Source organism: Phacochoerus africanus, chromosome 8 (assembly GCF_016906955.1).
Source record: "Phacochoerus africanus isolate WHEZ1 chromosome 8, ROS_Pafr_v1, whole genome shotgun sequence".
In the NCBI taxonomy this organism is placed as follows: Eukaryota; Metazoa; Chordata; class Mammalia; order Artiodactyla; family Suidae; genus Phacochoerus; species Phacochoerus africanus.
In genome coordinates this window covers 169,633,730-169,657,256 of record NC_062551.1, presented here as the reverse complement: position 1 = coordinate 169,657,256, position 23,527 = coordinate 169,633,730, and the positions used below count along the sequence as shown (strand labels likewise).

The 23,527-nt window shown below is 58.2% G+C and overlaps 1 protein-coding gene across 2 annotated transcripts in view; it reads left to right on the top strand.

Moving 5' to 3' along the window:
* KCNQ4 (potassium voltage-gated channel subfamily Q member 4) overlaps positions 1-23,527 on the top strand; it is a 56,106-nt gene that overhangs the window by 16,634 nt on the left and 15,945 nt on the right. For both annotated transcript variants that reach the window (XM_047789549.1, XM_047789548.1), the window contains exons 2-8: positions 16,259-16,349; positions 16,996-17,122; positions 17,331-17,506; positions 18,079-18,204; positions 18,616-18,726; positions 19,199-19,294; positions 22,770-22,858. In XM_047789549.1, the coding sequence (XP_047645505.1) occupies positions 16,259-16,349; positions 16,996-17,122; positions 17,331-17,506; positions 18,079-18,204; positions 18,616-18,726; positions 19,199-19,294; positions 22,770-22,858 (816 nt within the window). The remainder of the gene's footprint in view (positions 1-16,258; positions 16,350-16,995; positions 17,123-17,330; positions 17,507-18,078; positions 18,205-18,615; positions 18,727-19,198; positions 19,295-22,769; positions 22,859-23,527) is intronic.

Here is a 23,527-nt window from a genome sequence, read left to right as displayed (position 1 = left end):
CTAAGCCGGATCCTTTACCCACTGTGCTGGGCCGGGTCGAACCCAGGATCCTGTTGCGCCGCAGGGGGAGGTCCCGGAACCTCTTCTCTTCCGTCCTCCTTGCTCCTTGCTCAGTTCCCGCCTCCTTCCCCCATCGCCCCACCCCGTCCTGGATCTCCCTACTGGGGAGGGGAGCGCCTCTTCCCCAAACCCCTCCCCACGTAGGTGGTGAGTGGGAGGCCACAGCTGCCTAGCAGGGACCTGCTCCCTCATTCGTTCACTCAGCTCATATTGATATCCTGCTCTTACTCCAAGCCCTGTTTTCAGTGTGGGAGAGATGGTGGCGAGTAAGATTGATAAGTCGCTGCATTCTTGCAGCTTACACAAGGGAGGCCAGGGGCCTAGAAACGGTATCTTTTCCTGGTGTGCGCCCTCTGGCTCCTGGCCCAGGTCCCTGGTTGTCCGGGAGCAGGGACTCTCTCCATCCCTTTCAGCTGCCCTGGTATCAGCACACATCTTTAGAACAATGAGGAGGGGGTGTCCACTGCCCAGGGTCCCAGCCACGGGGACCACTCATCTCCATACGATGAGCCCTGGCCTGGGGGTAGGACCTGGGCTAGAGCCCTAGTCCGTGTCACTTACATGTGACACTGAGCCCCTTACAAGAACCTTCCTGGCCTGTTTCTTTAGCTGTCCAGCGGGGCTTTGGGGAGGCCCTGAGGAAGTGAGGGGAGGGAAAGAGCAGTCGAGGCCAGTGTTCTCCATTGGTGAACAGCCCCTTTGGCTGTGGGGGGAGGGGGAGGGGTGCCAAGTCTCCATATTATCATCACTTCCAACCCAAGATAATAATAGCCTCCGTCTATTGGGGTCGCTGTGACCAGCCTCATGCATCTTCGCTTTTAATTTACTACTCACAGCCAGCTCTGTGTGGTCGGGGTATCTTTCCTTCCCATTTGCCAGATGAGGAAACTGAGTCTCAGGTGAAATGACTTGTTTGTGCGCACACGCGAACCGACCTGACTCTGGGCGCTCTTAAGGACGGTGATATGAGGGTGCTGCCTGGCACCTGCCTCTTCTGGGCACAAAGCCTCGAGAGTAGTAACCCAGTCTTAATGCCTCCTCCACAACCCCCTCGGGGACTGGCACCACCTCGTGTCTGGGCACTGGGTCCTACAACCCTGCCCAGGAAAGCACCGGGGGCTGGATAAGGCGAGGGTCCGATTTAGGGGCCTTGGCATCTCCGGGTCCTGGGATGCTCAGTCCCCGCAGCCGGCGTCGACGGGTGGGCAATCCCGGGGCGGTCGGGGTGTCTCGCCCCCCTCTCCGCCCCGTCCTCGGGGACGCGGCGGCACCTTCACACTTTCCGCTTGGCCCGCTGCTCGCCTTTCAGGCCGCCGCGTTTTCAATTGTTAATTTGGAAACGGAAAAAGAAACCGGCGGGGCGGGGGAGGCCGCAGGGAGGTAACTGGAGCCGCAGCACCGCCCGCGCCCCTCCCGCGCGGTGCCGGGTGCCGGGGACGCTCCGCCCTCCAAGGGCCCGCCCACCGCCCCGCCCCGCCCACCGCCTCGCCCCGCCCCTCGAGTACGCCCCGCCCCGCGCCGCGGAGTCAGGGCCGCAGCCCCGGGGACCTCGGGGACCTTGGAGCGCGCGGCGGCGGCCCTCCAGCCGGAGGGGAAGGGGCCCCCGGGGGGCGGGGGGAGGTGCGGGGGCTTCGCCCGGGGAGGAGTCCCCCAGAGCCCCTCCCCGGGAGCCCCTCCCGCTGCCGAGGAGCCCCGCCTGGTGTCCGCCTCCTCTGTGTCCCGAGGTGAACCTAAGCCTTAAGGCCACCCCTCAGCGCGGAGTTCTTCCGGGCCAGGCCCCTGCCTCCAGCCCGCTGCTCCAGGGATCGTTGGCCCCATTAGACGGATGGAGCACCTGAATCCCAGAGAGGGACAGTTCACTTGCTCAAGGCCATGCAGCCAAGGCTGAGTTCTTGAACCTGGCGGGGGTCAGGGTCAGAGCTGAATTCAGGCCCCGTATCTCTGATAGGCTTTAGGCATCTGTCTTCCTCAGAAGAAGAGGAGCAGGGGGCCGTCAGGACCAGCGGTGCAATTTGGCCCCTGCCTCTGCCCCCCAGCACTCGTTCTGTGGTTAATGAGCCATTGGAAGTGCTGCTTTGGTCTACCCTGACTCCTTGCTATCATTCTTCAGTTCTAGAAGAACCTGAATAGTGGAGGTAGAAGTGGGTTCGTCTAGACTTTCCATGACCAGCAGCGCCATGCAACTGACATGTAAGAGACCCGCCTCGTTGGAAGACCCCAGACATCACTCAGCAGCGGCAGCTTCAGGAGCGGCCGCATTCACTTCCCGTTGGGAAGCTGGAATCACCAGCTGGATCAGTGAACACTAGGGCTCTTGGAGACCTTTTTATTTTATTCATTTATTTTGCTTTTCAGGGCCACAGCCGTGGCCTATGGAGGTTCCCAGGCTAGGGGACTAATCGGAGCTGCAGCTGCTGGCCTACACCACAGCCTCAGCAACACAGGATCTGAGCTGCATCTGTGACCTGCACCGCAGCTCACGGCACCGCCGGATCCTTACCCCGCTGAGCGAGGTCAGGGATGGAACCCGCGTCCTCGTGGTTACTAGTTAGCTTCATTTCTGTTGAGCCACAACAGGAACTCCCTTGGAGGCCCCTACTCAACTCTGTCCTCTTGCTAAGGAGTAAACTGAAACACTTTCCCAGCCCCTCAGCTGAGTGGGGGCAGAGACAGGATAGCCTCCTGACCCAGGTTCCTGGCTCTGTCCACACCCCGTGTCTCCGCTTCTGCGGCCTTCGGCCCTGGCACCTTGCTTTCTCAGAGCTGCCGAGCTGCCCTCTGCCTTCTGGGCGACTCCGAGTAGTTGGAACATCCCCCTTCGAAGCTGAGGAAGCTGAGGGATGGATGTCTGCAGATGTGCTTCCAGCCTGAGAGCCTCTTAACGAAGCCTCCACCTTGGCCGTGGAACAGGCCCAAGGTCACTCAGCAAGCCTTTTCCAGGTGTCAGAGCCCGCGGGAGCCAGTCTTGCCAGATTCAGTCTGGTTTGTCCTGGATTTGGGCTCCCCACCATGAGCAAGCCTCTCAGGGCAGCTGTAACCACCTGCCCCAGGTGTGGCCTGCACGTTGCGTGCTGCTTTGCTTGTTAGCAGAGGCATCGCCTCGTTCCTCCCCCACTGTTCCCCCTAAGCCTCCCGCTGGGGGCGATCTCAGTGGCTGAGTCTGCAGGCGCAGGCTGTGCTCCCCAGAGGGCCCGGCCCTCCCAAAGCTCCTGTTCCACCCCGTCAGCTCCTCGTGCCCTCTCTGCCCCCGAGTGCTGAGAAGCAAGTGGCAAAGGACGAAGCTCTCTCCCCTCTTTGGACTTTCCTCCCTCCCCTCCCCCCCTCTGCCCAGGTTCTGCTGATTCAGAGGACAGAAGGCTTCTTAGAGGTGACCCTATCCCTGCCAGGCTCAAGTAGCTGGAGGCCTGGGTAATCCTTGAATCCCGTGCCACCCTGACACCTACAGCAGGAAGGGCCTGATACCAGGAGGAGGGAATTTTTGAGGTGGGGGTGAGGGGCCGGTGCCTGGGTCCTTCTACAGGAAGAAGAGAAATTCAAAAGGGATCAGGGAGTCTGGGTGCCAGGCCCAGCTCTGCTGCTGGTCTTCTGTGTCACCACAGGTGGATCGTGCCCCTGCGGGGTGAGTTGCCCATCTATACAGAGAGGATTGATGGACCCTAAGGGGTCATTCGGGGCCCAGATATAGTCAGTCTCTGCTCCCCTCTTGCCACCTCTACTTCCCCTGTGGCAAATTGCCATCATCTCTTGCTTGGATGATACCACTCACTTCTCAATTCACGGCAGGGGCAGACGCCACTGTCCCCTCCTCTCCCATCTCCTCAGAGCACGTAGTCTGTTCTCCCCTCAACAGCCTGTGTGATCTTCTGCAAACATAGGTCAGATCAGGTGACTTTCTGCTCAAAACGCCCCATCTCACTTGGACTCACCCGAATCCTCACCAGAGCCAGTACCTGCTCTGCTTCCCAGCTCCACGGCCTGTCTGCCCTCCCTGCCTGCTACTTTCCCCCTTGCCCACACTGCTCTGGGAGCACCTTTTCTGGATGGTTCTGGAACACACCAGGCACCCTCTGGCTCAGGTCTTTTGCACGTGTTTTTCCCCTCTGCTCAGAACTCTCTTCTCAGGAGCTCTCACTGTGGCTCAGTGGGTTAAGAATGCAACTGGTATCCATGATCCCTGGCCTCGCTCCGTGGGTTAAGGATCCGGCGTTGCCGTGAGCTGTGGTGTAGGTCGCAGACTCGGCTTGGATCTGGTGTTGCTGTGGCTGTGGTGTAGGCTGGTGGCTGCAGCTCCCATTGGACCCCTAGCCCGGGGGGAACTTCCATTTGCCAGGGGTGTGGCCCTAAAAAGAAAAAAGTAACTCACTCTCCCTCTCCCTCTCTCTCTCTCTTGTTTTTTTTTTTTTTTTGTCTTTTTAGAGCTATACCTGTGGCACATGAAGGTTCCCAGGCTAGGGGTCCAATGGAAGCTGCAGCCACCGGCCTACACCACAGCCACAGCCACGCCAGATCCAGGCCAAGTCTGCGACCTACACCACAGCTCACGGCAACACCAGATCCTTAACTCACAGAGCGAGGCCAGGGAGCGAACCCGCAACCTCATGGTTCCTAGTCAGGTTCGTTAACCACTGAGCCATGACGGGAACTCCGTAACGCTCTTCTCAGACACCCGTGGGTCTCACGACCTCCTTTCCTTATTTCCTTCAGATCTCTGCCCAAGCGTCACCTTATCAATGCTGCTCCCCCCCCCCCCCCCCGCCTCCAGCCTCTATAGCACAGCCCCCAACTCCCACGCCCACGGTCTTTGTCCCCTTCCCCCACGTCATTTTTCCTCCATCATCATGGCATTTTGAACTCTGTCTTGTTTATCATCCATCTCCCCCCATGAGAGCGTGAGCTCCCTGAAGGCAAGACCCTGGATGGTCTTTGTGCCTGGCCCATGGCGAGCGCTCGGTAAAGTCACGAGCGCGTGGCTGAGGGAGTCAGTGCTCTGCGGCTCCCGGGCAGTGCTGCCCTCCCCAGGCCCCTCCTGAGCCGTCTGTCGTGGGGAGGGTTGAGCAGCCAGCAGGTGTGGCACAGCGGGGAGGGGGTGGCACCAGTCAGTGGTGCAGTGCTAGGCTCGTCGCCTGTCTCAGGAAACCTTGGGCACAGGGTATTCACAGTGAAAAGCACCGGACCTCAGCCAGCTCTTGGTCTGTGGGAGGAGGCAGGCGCTCAGACAGCTCTTTCCACGTGTTCAGGCAGATGCCGTGATGGAGGTGAGCCTGGAGTTGGGGATGGGGGATTAAGGGTGCATAGGGTGGGCGGTCCCCCAACCCAGCCAGGCTGGAGGAGAGATAGACGTAGCATAAGCAACAGTGAGGGCGGGAAAGAAAGTTCTGTGGGCTGCTGCGGGGGACAGCTGTGACAGTGGAGCCTCAGTGAGGCACTGAGGGATGGAGAGTTGGTGGTGGGATGGGTAAGGGCCTTCCTTATAATCGTGTCTCGGCGCTTGGGGCTGAGCCTGCAAATGAGTGGATTTCACACTTTTTCAAAAAGCAGCAAAACTCATTGTTCACCTGAAATCTCATGCCAAGCTCAGCACATACAACTGAGGCCCCAGGTCCACAAGAGCGGCTCCGGTGGAATCGGGGAAAGGTTCTATTGGCCAGCTTGTCTAAGTTTCCAAAATCCAGGCTGCCTGACTTCCACCTCTTAGTTCGCTTTCACTGTGCTGGCCTCCTGCCTGGGAGCCCCTGCTCCCTGTTTATTTGAGGAGTCAGTGCTGCCTGGCCAGCCCTGAACAGGTGGCCAGCCCCTGCTCCCTCCTATTCCCACCCTTGACACGCTGCTCGGCCCACTTTCCCGGTGCACGAGGTGGACTGGCTTCCCTTGGCCAGAGGGAAGCCTAGAGAACAAGTCGGAGGGTTTGGAGCTGGTCCCGGGGGGAGAGGACCAGGCCGTGGCTCATTCAACCCTTTGTCCAGACGACACTGCCTTCCACACCAGGACCCAGACCTCTCACATCGGCTCCAGAAAAATCAGCAGGTGGAGATGGAGGACACGTACTGCAAGGAGAGGGGAGACTCTGTAGCGGCCTCTTGCCAGGCAGCGCATCTGAGCTTCGCGGAGTCAAGAGGGGAGATGAGATTCTGGAGTGGCATCTTATCTCCACTTCTCTCTGCACCTGTGCCCACTTGCCTCAATGGCTTTTAAGTCCATTCCTGAGAGAAACAACCTCCTGGGCGCAGCCCAGCCACTGGGGCGGGCTGCTTACTTGGGTCAGTGCCCATCTCCTGGTGGCCAAGAGGGGGCACAGAGCTGTGTGGTACCACCTGGAGTTGGCCCTTCCAAGGCTGCGCTGGTGGTGTTCAGGCCAGCCCCAGGGCAGCTCTGCATCCTGTGCAATGCCAAGGGCCGGGCTGAGAGGGTGGGAGGTGTGGAATCTAGCCTGTGCTCCGGGGTACATCAGCCCAGAGCAAGGGATGCTTGCTTCTAATGGGGTCATTTGGAAGGGTCAACTTTTTATCATTTTTCAGGCTAAAGGGAATGCCTTTTCTAATTGGTCTTCTAAGAGGCTGCATTTTTTTAATAGTTTGTATTATGTCCTGGCGGCTGCGATCCCTCCAGGGATCGCCTCAAAGAATCTGGAGCTGAGCCGAAGGCCAGTCGTTTCCTTTCTCCCTTCCCGCTGGCTGGCCATAAGGCTGAAGGGACTTTAGCTCTCACGGAGCTGCCCCCCACCTTCATGTTGCAGACAGGGAAACTGAGGCTCCACGGAGACCTCACCCCTTGCCCCGAGCCCCAGCGAAGGCCTCCGGCCCAGAGAAACTGCGGCCCGGCCGAGGAGCAGCCCCTGGTGTGGGGCCCTGGGTCACGTGCTTTTGCTCCCTTTGCCATATTTAGAATCGCTGGATCAGGGGAAAGTTTTCGTCCCAGCCCCTGAGGATTCTTGGAAAGAGCCTCGCTCTGAGGCCTGGCTGACGGCCCCTCCCCTCTATCCCCCTGCAGGAGAAAGATCCAGCCTGAGCCTGCTCTCCTCAGAGAGGCCGGGCCCTCCAGGCCGCACGGCACCCCCCCCCCCCCATTAGGAAGTGCCTCTCAGGTCTGGCTGGAGTCCCTCTTCAGTGTCAGCTCTGGTCTGAGGCTCAAGATGCCCTTTTCTGCTGGAGGGTGGTGGGAGCCGTGGCCTTTGCCCTCCCAGAACCTTGGATGAATGGGGACAGACTGGCTTCAGGCTCTCCTAGCTGAGAGAAGATAGGACCTTGCCTTTAGGGTCCTGGCCTGGGGGGGTGAGGAAAGGCTGGCACCCGTCCAAGGCCAGATGCCGAAGCGAGAGAGCCAGCTGGTGGCCGGGAGGCGGCGGACCCTGGCAGGGCTCTGGGCGGAGGGACACCGGAGAGAGGAGAGAGGAAGGAAGGGGGCTCAGGAGGAAGGAAGGGGCAGGGCCTGCAGGTGCATTTCCTTCGGTTTGGTGGGGAAGGGGTCCCCTCATCCCACATGTCCTTCCTCCCCCGAGACCATCAGGACCCTCAAACCAACCGACCGACCAAAAATACCACGGGCAGAGCACCCGCGCTGTTCTGCGTCCTTTCTCCCCTCCTCGCCTTTGAGGGTCAGGGCCCTGCGACCCCCTCCAGGCCTGGTCCGTTTCCTCTCCCGACCTCCACCTCTTCAGACCCCCACCCACCCTCTCCCCACCTCTGAGCGGCACACCTGGCCTCCCCTTCCCAGAGACCATTGAAGTCGGAGGCTGGCGGGATGCTCTCTGGGCGCGCCACAGCTGTTCCCGCGCCTCCTCTCCCGCCTGGTCTCTCCCCCTGCCCACCCGTCACCATGGAGACTGCTGGGGTCCTTTCTGCGCCCGCATCCGCCCTTCCCCTGCACTGGGACCCCGCTGCCAGCTGCCCTGGGGAGTTCTTTCCGTCGTGCATTGCAGCTCTCACGTGGTGGATCTCCCCTCTCTCCTGGCTCCTTCCACTCTGGCTCTCTCATCGTAACAAGGACAGAAAGCACAACGGGTTATCCCTGGTGCTCCGCATCCTTCTCCAGGCACCCATCTCAGCCTCTACGCTTTGCAGTTAAACTTCTTGACAGAGTCGTACCTCCCTCCCCGTCTCTACTCCCTCAGTGCCCTGCTCCCTTTCTCACCCCGTCTGGACCTGCTCTGCTCCTCCCCTCTGGCTGAGGCTGCCCTTGTGCCAAAGTACCCAGTGACCAACTTGTCACCAACACCAGTGGGCACTTTTCAGGCCTTATCTTGCTTGACCTCGGCAGCTTTGACACCGTCGTCCCCGCTCTCCTTCTTGAGATACTTTCTTCTCTTGGCTGGTGCCTCTCTCTTCCGATGTCCCTCCCATCTCCTGGCCGTTTGTTCCCAGTCTGGGTGGAGGATGTCCCCTCCTTCTGCGCCTCTGAGGTTTTCCGCTGGGTCCTCCTCTAAATGCCTTCTGGACTCTCTCAGCTGTGCCTGTGGCCTCCGTCACCGCCTCTCCCTGGATGTCCCCCAAAGCTGCAGTTCCGGCTCAGGTCTCCAGCTCCACGCGCAGAGCGTCTGCCCGGTGTCCCCCGGCCCTCTCCCTCTCCACATGCCCGAAGGGAGCACGTCACCGTCCATCCGCTCCTCCCCGGGCTCTCCTGTCTCAGCTCACTCGCGGCACCAACATCCGTCCAGGGCCCAGACCAGACAAGCGTCGTTCTCTCCACCGTCCCGTTTTCAGCTCCCCACCAAGTCCTACTTCCCAACACTTTCTCCAGTCTCTCCACTCTCTTTCGTGCGGCCACCGTCATCTCTCTTCTGAGTTCCTGCGGGGCTGTCTCCTTGCTGTTCCTGATCAGCCTCACCTCCTCTGATCCACACTTCCCGCCGCCCACCCCACTGCCTTTAGGTGCCTGAGGGTGCCCGGATCTGGCCCTCACTGCTTTCTCCTCGGCCCCTTCGTCTTAGACCCACATCGGCCAGGACCACTGGCCACCCCGGGTTGCCTACATTGCTGTTGTTTGCGCACTTCCTGCTTCCTCTGCCTGGGGTACCCTCCCACCCTGTCTGCATCACCTTCGCCCATCCCTCTACTTGACTCTGCTAAAGCCGTCTTGGGGGGAACCCCACCTAGGGGCTCTGCATAGACCCTGGCCAAAAGGAAGCCTTGGCCAGAGGAGCAGTTATAGGGTCACATAGCCAATCGGGGTGAAGCCGATGTTGGCATGAGACCCACCTCCCCAATAGGGCTTTCCTCACCTCACCCTGCCCTATGGCTGTTTCCTTGGCAGTAACTTTTCTTCATCTTTTTTTTTTTTTTTTTTTTTTTAGGGCCGCACCTGCAGTGACATATAGAAGTTCCCAGGCTAGGGGTTGAATTGGAGCTACAGTTTCTGGCCTACACCACAGCCACAGCAATGTGGGATCCGAGCTGTGTCCGCGACCTACACCACAGCTCACGGCAACGCTGGATCCCTAACCCACTGAGCATGGCCAGGGATTGAACCCACGTCCTCATGGATACTAGTCAGATTCATTACCGCTGAGCCACAGTGGGAACTCCCCCGGCAGTAATTTGAGGAAGGCTGCGGGGACAGGGGTGTTGAGGCTGGGGAAAAAGGGAATGATTCCTGTTGTTTAAAAAAGTTTGGAGGGAGTTCCTGTTATGGTACAGCAGAAGCAAATCCGACTAGTATCCACGAGGATACAGGTTTGATCCCTGTCCTCACTCAGTGGGTGGAGGATCTGGCGTTGCCGTCAGCTGTGGTGTAGGTTGTAGATGTGGCTTGGATCTGGCATCGCGGTGACAGGTAGTGTGGACCGGCAGTTACAGCTTCGATTTGACCCCTAGCCTGGGAACTTCCATGTGCCGGGGGTGCGGGCCTAAAAAGCCAAAAAGTGAAAATAAAAATAAACAAAAAGCCTTGGAGTTCCTTTGTGGTGCAGCAGGTTAAGGATCTAGCGTTGTTACTACAGCTGATCGGGTCACTGCTCTGGTGCAGGTTGGATCCCTGGCCCAGGAACTAACCTTCCACATGCTTGGGTCATGGCCAAAAAAAATGCTTTGAGGTGACTAATAATGGAGTCAGCCACAACCGCTTCAATCAGCCAGTGATTCTCAAAGCGTGGTCCCCGGGGGAACGGCATTAGACTCACCATGAACTTTGTAGAAATGCATATTCTCAGCCTCCACTTCATCCTGAAACAGATACTCAGGAGTGGGCCCAGAAGTCAGGATTTTAATAAGCCTGCCAGATAATTCTGATGCCCACTGAAGTTTGACATGGATGGATCCAAGCCATTCACAGGTCCCCCCAATCTCCCTGCCGCCCCCTGGAATGAGCACGACAGTCATAGGATGGGGTGGGGGAGGAAGGCCTGCAGCCAACCTCACAGGATGCTCCAGCCAGAGAGCCGGCCAGGCGGCACCCACCTGTCCCAGCTCCGTCGGCTGTACGAGGCAAGGGAGAACGTGGCCCCCAAGCTGCCACCAGACTCGACGGGCAAAGGCGCTCCTGTAAGTGGCTGCCGGTCTGGAGTCTCTGTTGGGTGATTGTAGACACCAGGCTGGCCAGTTCCTGTGGACAACCTCCGCCTGTGTAGACGGGGACCCTGAAGCCTCAGCGGAGGCCAGGGACGATCCCGAGACCGTCCTTGTTTGCCGTCTGAATGAGGTCACACGCTGGTTCTGGCAGACCCCGGCCCAGGGCGCCTCCTCCCTGTCTCTCCCATCCTACGCGCCAGACCTGACCCCCTGTGACACCGAGAGTGGGTGTCTGTGTGAGGACCCCTCAGGAAGGCCAAGGCAGCTTGGACTCCAGCTCCGCGTGGATTCAGTGAGTGATCTTGAGCAAGCCCGTCCCTCTCTGGGTCCCCTTTCCTCATCCGGAAGATGCGGGCGATCATTCAGCTGCCCGGGACGCGAGATGCTCTCTATCAGACGCAGGATGTTTGTTCACCTGTCCTGAGCATCTGACCCCCAGCCAGAGAAGGGGGGCTGCGGGAGGTGGAGTTCAGGGGTTTTCTGAACTGTGTCGACCAAATGGAGCTGGTCAGGGCCAGAGACCTGCCTTCTTTCCCTCCCTTTCCTTCGCTTCCCTGGAGGACGGCTGGGAAACCCGGCGGGTCAAGGCTTATGCCCGCGGGTCAGGGATGGGTGTGCTTGGAGCTTTGGGAGCCTCCTAAGTGGGTACAACGTGGGAACTTTGGCGACATATGATGTTTTGATGTTTGTTTGAGGTGAATTTCTGCTGTTTGCTGACTCAGTCCGTTTAAAAAAAAAAAATCGTTTGTTATACCCCTGAAACCAGCACAACTTTGTAAGTCCACTATCCTCCAGGCAAATTTATAAAAATACATAAATAAATAATAAATGAAGCAGCGTCAGGGGGGAGAGAGAGGGGATGGGAGAGAGCTGGTTAGAGAAGGCCTCTCCCAGGAGGTGACGTTTGAACAGAGACCTGGTGGAGCACTAAGCAGTCCGAGGAGACAGCAAAGCAAGTGCAAAGCCCGGAGGTGGAAAACCTTTTTTTTTTTTTTTTATTTCCCCCATACGTTATTTTTTTTTCTACTGTACAGCAAGGTGACCCAGTTAGACACACATGTATACATTCTTTTTTCTCACATGATCAGGCTCCAGCATAAGTGACTAGAGAGAGTTCCCAGTGCTACACAGCAGGATCTCACTGCTCGTCCATTCCAAAGGCAAGAGTCTGCATCTATTAACCCCAAACTTCCAGTCCATCCCACTCCCTCCCCCTCCCCCTTGGCAACCGCAAGTCTATTCTCCGCGTCCATGAGTTTCTTTTCTGTGGAAAGGTTCATTTGTGTCATATGTTAGATTCCAGATAGAAGTGATATCATAGGGTATTTGTCTTTCTCTTTCTGACTTACTTCACTCAGGATGAGAGTCTCTGGTTCCATCCATGCTGCTGCAAATGGCATTCTTTTGTTCTTTTTATGGCTGACTAGTATTCCATTGTGCACATATACCACATCTTCCTAATCCAATCGTCTGTCATGGACATTTGGCTTGTTTCCATGTCTTGGCTATTGTGAATAGAGCTGCAGTGAACATGCGGGTGCCTGTGTCTTTTTTAAGGAAAGGTTTGTCCAGATATGTGCCCAAGAATGTGATTGCCGGATCATATGGTAGTTCTACGTATAGCTTTCTAAGGTGCCTCCATACCGTTCTCCGTAGTGGCTGTACCAGCTTCCATGCCCACCAGCAGTGCAGGAGGGTTCCCTTTCTCCACACCCCCTCCAGCACTTGTTATCTGTGGGCTCATTAATGACGGCCTTTCTGAGTGGTGTGAGGTGGTATCTCACGGTAGTTTTGATTTGCATTTTTCTCTAATAATCAGCGATGTTGAACATTGTTTCATGTGCTTGTTGCCCATCTGTACATCTTCTGTGGAGAAATGTCTATTCAGGTCTTTTGCCCATTTTTCCATGGGTTGTTGGCTTTTTTGCTGTTGAGTTGTGTAAGTTATTTGTGTATTTTAGAGATTAAGCCCTTGTCAGTTGCATCATTTGAAACTATTTTCTCCCATTCTGTAAGTTGTCTTTTTGTTTTCTTTTGGGTTTCCTTTGCTGTGCAAAAGCTTGTCCATTTGATTAGGTCCCATTGGTTTATTTTTGCTTTTATTTCTGCTGCTTTGGGTGGAAAACCTTTTGGTGCGTTTCCAGGAATGAGAGGGAGGTAGAATGGCTGGAGCACAGGGCTGGAGGCGGGTGCAGATCCAGTTTAAGGGCTCGCTGGGGCCGGATCTCGCAGGGCCTCGCTGGACACACGGAGGAGTCTGACTGCGCTCTCTACGGGCGATGGGCAGTCGGCAGAGAGCTGTGAGGAGAGTCCCGGTTTCGGCTCCGCTTTGCAGGCAGATCGCACGGATGGCTTTGAAGAGGGCGGGTTCCAGCTGGGCCAGAGTGAAGACTGGGGGACCCGTGAGGGTGAGGTGATGCTGGCAAGTCTGTCCAGGGCTACGTTCCGAAGTTAGAGCCAAAAGAAATTGCTAAAGGAGGAGCTCCCATCGTGGCTCAGCAGGTCATGAACCTTATTAGTATCCATGAGGACATGGGTTCGATCCCTGGCTGTGCCCTGTGGGTTAAGGATCCAACATTGCCGTGAGCCATGGTGTAGGTCGCAGACGCAGCTCGGGTCCTGCATGGTTGTGGCTGTGGCTGTGGTGTAGGCCGGCAGCTGCAGCTCCAATTCGACCCCTAGCCTGGGAATTTCCATATGCCTCCGGTGTGGCCATAAAAAGAGAAAAAAGAAATTGCTAAAAGACGGGGTGTGGGGGGTGAGGGACAGGAAGAGTCAAGTGTAAGCCCCCGGTGCTCAGTCTGAGACGCTGGGTGGAAGGTGGTACCACCCCTGGGACGGGAAGACTGGAGAAGAGCAAAGATCTGAGGGTAAAGAGAGGGTTTGCTTTTGGACACGCTCAGTTTGAGAGGCCCCTGGACGTCGGGCAGGTGAGCTGACTCAGGAGAGAGGCTGCCACACCCTCACACCTGCCAAATGGCCAAGGCTATTGTGGTAAAGGGGTGGGGACAAGATTTAAAGGGGACTTTTCCCCTGTTTGTATTTTTAAGGAAATGCACTTAAAAATTGATAATAGGTTTTTACCACCCAGGCAGCCCATGTGTCAGCTTTGTGTGTGTGTGTGTGTTTCTGTCTTTTCTAGGGCCGCATCCCCGACATGTGGGGGTTCCCAGGCGAGGGGTCTAATCAGAGCTGCAGCCGCCGGCCTACACCACAGCCACAGCCACAGCCACACCAGATCCGAGCAGCATCTGCCACCTACACCACAGCTCACGGCAATGCCGGGTCCTTAACCCCTGAGCGAGGCCAGGGAGCGAACCCACAACCTCATGGTTCCTAGTCGGATTCGTTTCTGCTGCGCCACGACGGGAAGTCCAAAAGCAAATCACTCTTAACTTTGGCACCCAGGATGAGCCCTGCTAACTCTTGGGATGTGTGTGTATATATAAACTCTCTATTTGTAAAGTTGGGATCACATTGGTTTAAGGGTCAATAATCTGCCTTCTTCACTTAACCTCTTGTGAACCTGCATATTATGGATGTGTAATTATTGACATGGAAGGAATAGTATTGAGAAGAGAAATTCTTGAAACACTTAGCAGGAGGCCCTAAACTGACCCACGTACCTGAGGTTATGAGCTCAGCTGAGCGATGGGACGAAGGACTTCGGCCCCGGACTAGGGTGAAGGGAGTTCCCGTCGTGGTGCAGTGGTTAACGAATCCGACTAGGAACCATGAGATTGAGGGTTCGATCCCTGCCCTCGCTCAGCGGATTAACGATCCGGCGTTGCCGTGTGGTGAAGGCCCATCACCGTTTGGCTGCAGCCCTCTCCGGAGGAGGGGGCTGGGTGGGACGCCCTCAGGAGGACCCTTCTGTCCCTGAGCCCTCTGTCGGTGGGTGTCTCCATCCCCGGTAGATGCGGCCGCTGCAGCCGCGTTTTCTGCAGTTAATTATTGAACACGAGGAGCTGCTGCTCACCCCCACCCTCCCCAGGCTTTCTGTCTGCGCTGACTCAGCTCTCGCCTGGAACTGGCCAGGGAGACCTCCCCACCTCGCACGCATCCAGAAGCCTCTCTCCCCCTCCCCCTGGGGCATGTGCGTCCAGGGCACTGTAAGGGGGCCTGCGTGGAGCCGCCCCTTTCCCACGTCTTCCCATTCCCCTCCCCCATCAGCCCCATTTTACAGATGATGAAACTGGCTCAGAGAAGACAGGCGACGTGCCCAGTGTGACACATACAGCAGGACTGGAATTTGAACCCGGGTCTCTCTGACTCCGAGCGCATGGCCCTGCCATGTAGACAGTGACTTGGGAGGCAAGGCGGGGAGGGGCAGTTCGGAGGCGAGAGTGGGGGGCGGCGCATGAGCGCGGGCCTAGGGGAGCATGCGCGGAGGGGCTCCGCAGGCCCCCACGGCGAGGTGCTGGAGGCAGAATGCAGTCCGGGTGGGGACCCTCTGGGAACAGGGGGCAGAAGCTGCGGGTCGGTTCACAAGGGATGCGTCTCCCCCGAAAGCCCGTTCCCTCGGGAGTCTCTTCCAGAAGCGCTGCGTGTCCAGCACACCCGCATCAAAAGGAGGAGCGCTTCCCGGAGGCCAGGCCCCCCCCTTCCCCCCCCCCCCCCCCGTTCCTTTCGCTGCATCTGCAGCCGGTGCCCCACATCCCGCCCTCCCTCATGTATTTACATACTCCCTGAGGCCAGCAGCTTCTCTCCACACGCCCTTTCCCCTCTCCCCATCCACCGGGAAGTCGGGAAGCCTGGCTCTAGCACCTTGGTCCTGGACGTCCTGGGCGATCTTGGGTGAATCCCTTTCCCTCTCTGGGCCTGAGTTTCCTCACGTGTGCAATGGGGGTTGAGGGAGGTGTTGGATGGGTTGGAGTCTAAAGTTCCTTCCAGAGTTCCCGTTGTGGCTCAGTGGAAATGAACCTGACTAGTGTCCATGAAGATGAGGTCTGGTCCCTGGCCTTGCTCAGTGGGTTAAGGATCCCGCGTTGCTGCAGCTGTGGCTGTGGCGTCAACCGGCAGCTGCAGCTGCAGCTCCGATTAATCTCCAGGTGTGGCCCTAAAAAGCAAATAAATAAATAAAAGAGAGAAAGAAGAAAGTTCCTTCCATTTCTAGAGGTCTGGGGCTGGGCCACTTGGTAGTTTACCACTGCCCTCCAGGGAGTTCCAGGCCTGGACGGCATGGCTCCCCGCTGCCTGACTCCTCTCTCCAGAACCTCTCCCCCTCTGCATCCTCCCCTCCCTGTCTTTCCTTCCGTAGCTGTCTCAGTGATTAATTCCATAAGAACCCACGAAGGCAGAGGCCATTGTCCTCATTCTGCAGATGAAGCCACGCTTCTGTCACCTTGGACTTCATTGGGAAGGGAGGGTGCTCCTGGGTCTGTTCCTCAGCCAGCCCAGACGGACTGCCACTCACAGCTCAGTGACCACCTCTGTGAGCTGTAGCTGCATCGAGGGCAATTGGGAGGACTCTAAGGTGTCTGTGAGCTCAGCAGCCTGGAGCTTGGGGGCGTCTCTCTTTGGTGTGCAGCACAGAGCCACACCTCCAAATATCTCTGACTCTTATTCTGCCTTCCAGATTATCCTTCTGCAGTAATGCTGCCCTCCTCCTCCTCTGACCCTGCAGCCCCCTGCCAGAGGCTCCTCAGCTGTCCTGTCCATCCAGCACTCTAACCCTCTCCTTCATGCTGCTCTTGCAGATTTTTGCTCGTCTTCAGCTGCCTGGTGCTGTCTGTGCTGTCTACTATCCAGGAGCACCAGGAACTTGCCAACGAGTGTCTCCTCATCTTGGTGAGTGCTGGAGTCTGGGTCTGAGGGAGGCCGTGTGGAAAAGCACCTCTGGGCTGAGGGAGAAGTGGAGAGAGGCTTCGTATACCCTGGCTCAGAGAACGGCTTGCTGTGCTGTGTTCCCGGAGCTGGTGGCTGCCCCTCTCTTGGCTGCATCCCCTGCTGTGTAGCAGGTGATAGGAGAGCCCCTGCCTCTATGCCAGGGCTTATGCTGGGCCCAGAGGAGAGGAGAGGAGACCCCCTTCTCTTCAGGACCAAGGCTGCTAAAGCCATCCCCGGTGTGGCAGGGTCCCCCCGCTAAGCAGGAGCACCTCAGAGGGGCGCAGTGACAGACAACCAACCCTTATGTCACCTGGTCAAGGTTACCGGGCTGAGATGGCTGGGAGGGCAGTGAGGAGCAGAAAAACCCAGACAGCTCATGGGGACACAAGGGAGGACAGACTTGGTCTTTCCGTCTCTTTGGAAGATGGCCTAGAAGAAGCCACTTGCCTTCTGGAATCTTCCTCAGGTCCGTCCAGGTGTAAGAACCTCAGGGAGAGGTGGCCTAAGAAAAGCCTAGTACCCCTGACCTAGGGGCTCTGGGCTGGGTGGGTGCTGTGTGACCTGGGCTGGGTCCTGAAGAGTGGGGACCGGGCCCCTGATCCCACAGGAATTCGTGATGATCGTGGTGTTTGGCCTGGAGTACATTGTCCGTGTCTGGTCCGCTGGATGCTGCTGCCGTTACCGAGGATGGCAGGGCCGCTTCCGTTTTGCCAGAAAACCCTTCTGTATCATCGGTAATGGGCCTGCCCCCCGCGCCTGACCCTTGACCCCAAGCTCCAGGGTCGACACCCTGACCCCAGGACCCTGGCTGCCGACACAGACTTCACGGACCTTCCTAATCGCGCCCTCGGCCCCGGGAATCCCCGACCTCGGGTCCAGGCCCCAGGGGAGGTTGCCTCCCCGGCGCGGGCCCTGACTTCGCCCCTCGCCCCGCCCTTGCAGACTTCATCGTGTTCGTGGCCTCGGTGGCCGTCATCGCCGCGGGTACGCAGGGCAACATCTTTGCCACGTCTGCGCTGCGCAGCATGCGCTTCCTGCAGATCCTGCGCATGGTGCGCATGGACCGCCGCGGCGGCACCTGGAAGCTGCTGGGTTCGGTGGTCTACGCTCACAGCAAGGTGAGGCCGCGCGGGGACCGGGGGCGGGGCGAGGGGCGGGGCGAGGGGCGGGACCGGGCCTGGGCCGGGAGGGCGGGGCGAGGGGCGGGGCGGGGCCCGGGGGCCAAAGCTTCAGGGTCTCGTCGGGAAGTTTCTGGGTTTGGGGATCTCTGCTTACAGCGAACTGGGGAGCTGGAACGGGTTCTGAGGGTGGCGCTGGGGCGGGACAGGAGGTGGGACCGGATGGCAGCCTGAAAGTGGGGCCTGGGGAGCGGGGCAAGGTAGGCTTGGGGGTGGGGGGCCGAGCGGGGAACCTGGAAGGTCAAGGGTAGCGCCAAGGTTTTGTGAGGCCTGGGTGTTCAGGGAAAGCAGGGCGGGTCTCCTTGGAGGCTGCTGCTGAGAAAGGCGGGCAGGGCCCCCGCCAGGGACCTCCGAGAGGTGGGTATTTTTTATCCCCTTTCAGAACCCCTCCCGTAGACGGTTCTGGGAGCCTTCCACCTCCTGACGTGTGCCAGGTGGGCACAGCGTCCCTTGCTTCCTCACGCCCCTCCGTCTGGGTCCTCGCTGTGGTCTCATCGGTGGCTGCCCCACAGGAGCTGATCACCGCCTGGTACATCGGGTTCCTGGTGCTCATCTTTGCCTCCTTCCTGGTCTATCTGGCTGAAAAGGACGCCAACTCCGACTTCTCCTCCTACGCCGACTCACTCTGGTGGGGGACGGTGCGTGAGGGTCTGTGCAGGGCGGACCTTCTCCCTGGGACCCTTCTCGGCCTGAGCATTGTGACCCCGACTCAAGGACCTGTCTCTGTCCTCTCGCCAGGGCTGGGACCCCCTGTGACCAGCCCCTGTATTGGTCCCCCAGCTTGCCTCAGGGAACCAGTTTGTACCCCCATCTGGGTCCCTTGTGACCTGTACACACCACACCCCCCACACACCCCCACACCCCCACACCCCCCCCGCACAGGAGATGGGGAGAATCAAGTTATGCCTCTAACCAGCCCCTCTGCCAAGTCCTCGACTTGTCCCTCTGGGCACCCATGAGGCCCCCTCCCTTATGATCAGGCTTCCGGGTTCCTGTGCCCTGACAAGCCCCTGTGACCAGCCCTGCAGGTGACTTGTTTGTGTCCCCAGATTACGCTGACGACCATCGGCTATGGTGACAAGACGCCACACACCTGGCTGGGCAGGGTCCTGGCTGCTGGCTTTGCCTTACTGGGCATCTCCTTCTTTGCCTTGCCTGCTGTGAGTGCCCTTCCATGTAGGATGGCCTGGCCTGGGGGAGGGGATCCCGGGGGTAGAGCCTGCTAAGCCCCTCTCCAGCATTTGCATGGGCGGTGGGGACACCTCGATGGACAGGGGTGAGGCACCTTTGCTGTCTCTGGGTTTTTCGTTTTTGTTTTTGTTTTTGTTTTTTGTCTTTTCTATGGCCGCACCCATGGCATATGAAAGTTCCCGGGCTAGGGGTCGAATCAGAGCTGCACCTGCCCGTCTATGCTACAGCCACAGCAATGCTGGAAGGGAGCCATATCTGTGGCCTATGCCACAGCTTGCTGCAATGCCAGATCCTTAACCCACGGAGTGAGGCCAGGGATCGAACTCGCATCCTCACAGACATTATATTGTGTTCTTAACCTGCTGAGCCACAGTGGGAGCTCCTGCTGCCTTTTGTGGTCCTCCCCCCACCACATTCCCCCAACCACGTCTATTGTCCTAGGGCATCCTTGGCTCTGGCTTTGCCCTGAAGGTGCAGGAGCAGCACCGGCAGAAACATTTCGAGAAGCGGAGGATGCCAGCAGCCAACCTTATCCAGGTACAGGACGCCCAGGAAGCCCCTCAACTCTGTATGCTGACCCTTGTGTCCCAGCTTCACAGCTATGACTCCACTTTAAGCTCCAAGAGGAGATGTGGCTTCTCCGGGGTGATATGCCAAATCAGGAAGAGCTGGGATGCTGGATAAGATGGTCCGAAACGGCTCCCTGCACCATATGCCCAGCGCAGGGCTGGCCAGAGCTGTCCCGTTGCCCAACTCCAGCCCCGACTCTACAGGCCTGGAGTGGAGTGGAGACTGAACAAGCGGCTCTGCACCCCTGGTGGAGACCCAGTCTTGCCACCATCGGCTGTGCCCACTCTACTTCCAACACGCTAATTCATTCCACACGCATTCACAAACGAATGCTGTAACTACAGAGAGAAATGGTTCTCTGAGGAGCACTTGACAGGGGACCTGGCCTGATCTGACCTTGAAGAAATCTCAGGGATGACTACCCTGAGAAACTGCCATGAGCTGAGAACTGGAAGATAGGTAGGAGTTAGCCAGGGGAAGAGGTGAAGGGGGAAGCATTCAAGGTGCGGGAATAGCATGTGCAAAGGCCCTGTGGTGAAAGAGAGCAGGGTGTGTTTGAGAAAGTGGAATGAAGCCAGTGAGACTGGAACAGAGAGCTCAAGGGAGGCGTGCCTTTGGGGCTCAGTGGGTCAAGGATGTGGCGTTGTAAGTGCTGTGGCTTTGAGTTTGATCCCTGGCCCAGGAACTTCCATATGCCTTGGGCCTGGACCAAAAAAAAAAAAGTGGAAAAAAAGTTCAAGGAAGAGTGGACAGTGGAAGGGTTTGGATAAGTGGGTGCGGCCCAGACCCAAGGGCCGCAGAGAAGAATTTAACATTTTCCTAAGAACAGCGAGGATCCATTGAGAGGTACAAAGTAGGAGGGAGGGTGACATGATCAGATTTATGTTTTGAAACGTAGTGAGTGGATTGGAGGGTGAGCCAGGTGTGTGGAGACCAGACAAGGGGCTCTAGCAGCAGTCCGGGTGAGGCGGGTGACCTGGATGAGGGTAGCAGCAGGTGAGATGGGAAGAGACGGGCAGATTCTGCATGTTTAGGAGGTGAGACTGTGGCATCAGGAATGGGGGAGAGGGAGGGGGCAGGTGGTGGGTTTCTAGCTCGCCCAGCTGAATGGCTGGTGACCCTGCCCCCTGGAGGGGGACCCGAGCTGGGCTGTGGAGGGTGAGCTTGGCTGGAGCATGTAGAGTCTGGGGGGGCGCTCTGAGACCCTGAGGCGGGGTGTTGAGGCAGCCAGATATACGGGTCTGCAGCGGAGGTGTGGAACGGGCTGGGCCTTGGGCGTGGATGGTAACGAAGCCCTGGGCATGGATGCGCTTGCCCAGTGGGGAGACGAAGGAGGGAGAAGAGAAGGTGGTCGGGACCTGGGCTTTTAGGAGCCTTAACGTTTGGCGGCTGGGTGGGCAGCGCTGAGCCGGCCAGGGAGGCAGAGAAGGAATGGCCACAGAGGTGGGGAAAAAACCAGGAGTGGGGGGCTCTGTTTCCCCTGCTGTCCGAGCCATTCCGACAGGGCACTGGCTGAAGCCAGGGCTCTGATTGTTTTTGTTTTTGTTTTCTTTTTATGGCTGCACCTGCAGCAAATGGAAATTCCTAGCCGAGGGGTCAAGTCAGAGCTGCAGCTGAGGCCTCTGCCACAGCCACAGCAATGCTAGATCCGAGCCGTGTGTGCAAACTACGTGTGTGCGAGCTTGTGGCAATGCTGGATCCTTAACCCACTGAGCAAGGCCAGGGATCGAATCTGCATCCTCACAGAGACAACATCAGGTCCTTAACCCGCTGAGCCACAGTGGGATCTCCAGGGCTCTGATTTTCATGAGTCTGTGGCTCAGCCTTGTGCAAGAGAAACCCCTGCAGGAAATAGTTCCAGGCGCACTGGCACAGCCTGCGTCGCCAGCTCCCCAGCGTGCCACCCCCTGCCCCTCAGCCCAAGTTTGACTCAACACCCTCTTATCTGTTCCCCCCAGGGTGGAACCCCCTCCCATTCCTGCTATCTCCAGCCACCAGCCCAGTCTTTCCTTCTCAGCATCCCTTGGGGCACAATGGCTGCTGTCCCCTGGGAGTTGGCCTTCCAAGGGGCATTGTAGGGGCAGGCGGCTGGCACTGTTTGTGCCGAGAGACAGCTGGTATTGTGGTGCCCATAATTAATGAGACAGCTCTGGCAGCTGCTCCCCAGCCCAAGCCAGGGGCCTAGGCAAGCAGGAAGTAAAAATACGCCTGGCCTGAGAGGGTGCCCGGCCAGTGAGGTCAGCCGTAGGCAGTCCCTCAAGAACAAGAGACTCGTCCGAAGAAGCGTCCAGTTTTGCTTCGTCCTGCCCAGGGCCTCTCACGCCCCCCTACCCTTGCTGATCTCCCCGCTCACAGTCCCTACCTGGCTCTTTTCTTTTCCTGGGGGAGAGAAGGGCAGTCCTTCCTCTTGTCTGACCCGCATCCCTCCTGCTGCAGAGGAAACCCTGCAATTTCATGGATGCTGAGGGGTTAGTAGGTGATGCTCTTTCCTCCCCTCAATCTCATGGGCGGTGACAGGCGGCTGGGCAGGTTGGCGGGGTTGTTCTTGGTAATAATAATTCATTTGGTCAGTATTTATTCCCCAGATATTTGCAGAATACCTAGCATGGGCCAGAGGATACAAGGCACAGCTTACAGTCTAAGGAGAGAGAAAGACATTAATCAAATACACAACAGGAGTTCCCGTCGTGGCGCAGTGGTTAACGAATCCGACTAGGAACCATGAGGTTGCGGGTTCGGTCCCTGCCCCTGCTCAGTGGGTTAAGGATCCGGTGTTGCCGTGAGCTGTGGTGTAGGTTGCAGATGCGGCTCGGATCCCGCGTTGTTGTGGCTCTGGCGTAGGCCGGTGGCTACAGCTCCGATTCAACCCCTAGCCTGGGAACCTCCATATGCCGCGGGAACGGCCCAAGAAATAGCAGCAACAACAACAACAACAACAACAAAAGACAAAAAAAAATACACAACAAATAGATATTTATCAGCCGTGGTGACAGGCAATTACAGGAGTGTTTCCCAGGGGAATTTGGGATTAAGTGCCTGCTCTGTGCCATGCCCCGTGCTTGGCATTTAATGGGCAGTCACCCAGTTCACCTCATAACCCCTTGCTGGACAGGTAGCCTTACATTCATCTTAGGGACTTGCCCTCAGCTCTGCAGCTTTGCTTAATCCGTCCACTTGAGTAGGGGGCAGAGCCGGGACTGACAACAACACCCCAGCTCCTAACTCCCACACGCCAAGGCCCTGGCCCTGACACTGACCTGCCGGTGGCCCTGGGGAAGCCATTTCTCTCCAGGTCTTCCTGCCGGCAGCTTTGGACTTGGAGCTGGCCTCTGGCTCTGAGCACCCTTCCGCTGGCCTGAGGACTGGGTTCTTCAGCTGGTGAGGGGCTCAGAGCCCTCTCTGATGCCTGTCCCCCCGCTCCTCCCCCCTTCCATCCCACCAGGCCGCGTGGCGCCTGTACTCCACCGACACGAGCCGGGCCTACCTGACGGCCACCTGGTACTACTATGACAGCATCCTCCCGTCCTTCAGGTAGGCCCTCCAGCAGGGGGCGGCTGGGGGTAATGCCCCTTGACACTTGGCTGGGACTCAGCCTTGGAGGGAGGGAAAAGGGTGGCAGCTGCTGTGGGAGCATCTGGGGCTGGCGCTGCAGGTCCTGTGTAAGAACCTGCAGTGTCCTCTCTCCCACTCTGCTCTGGCAGGGAAGGCAGTGACCCTGGACACAGCCGCACCCCACTGGCTGAGCCCTGGGTGCTGGGGTGCTGGCCGGCCGCATGCTCACCCCGAGTTGGGGCCACTCAGGGCAGCAGCCCAGCCAGCTCACCTCCTCCATCTGAATCGGGGCCAGTTTAGCCCTTGCCAGCCTGGCATATTGCAGCTGGAGAGAGAGAGGGGTGTGGGCAAGAATGTTGGTGCCAGAGCTGGGTTCAAGGGCCCACCCCAGCACCCCCTGCGTGACTCTGTATCTGCTCTTACTGTACCAGGCGAGCAGCCTTAGTGCCCCACAGTGGGTTCCCCGCACTGGCCCGGGAGGGGGAAGGCTGCATGGGCATATGGCACGATGCAGGGATTATTAATAACAGCGCCAAGCTCCTGGGGCCAGGTGCCTGGCCAGGCCCTGGGGCAGGAGGAATTCCTCCGAGAGCGGCTCAGTCCCGCGGGCCGGCGGGCCGCAAGCGAGGCGCGGCCAGGCTGCTGTGC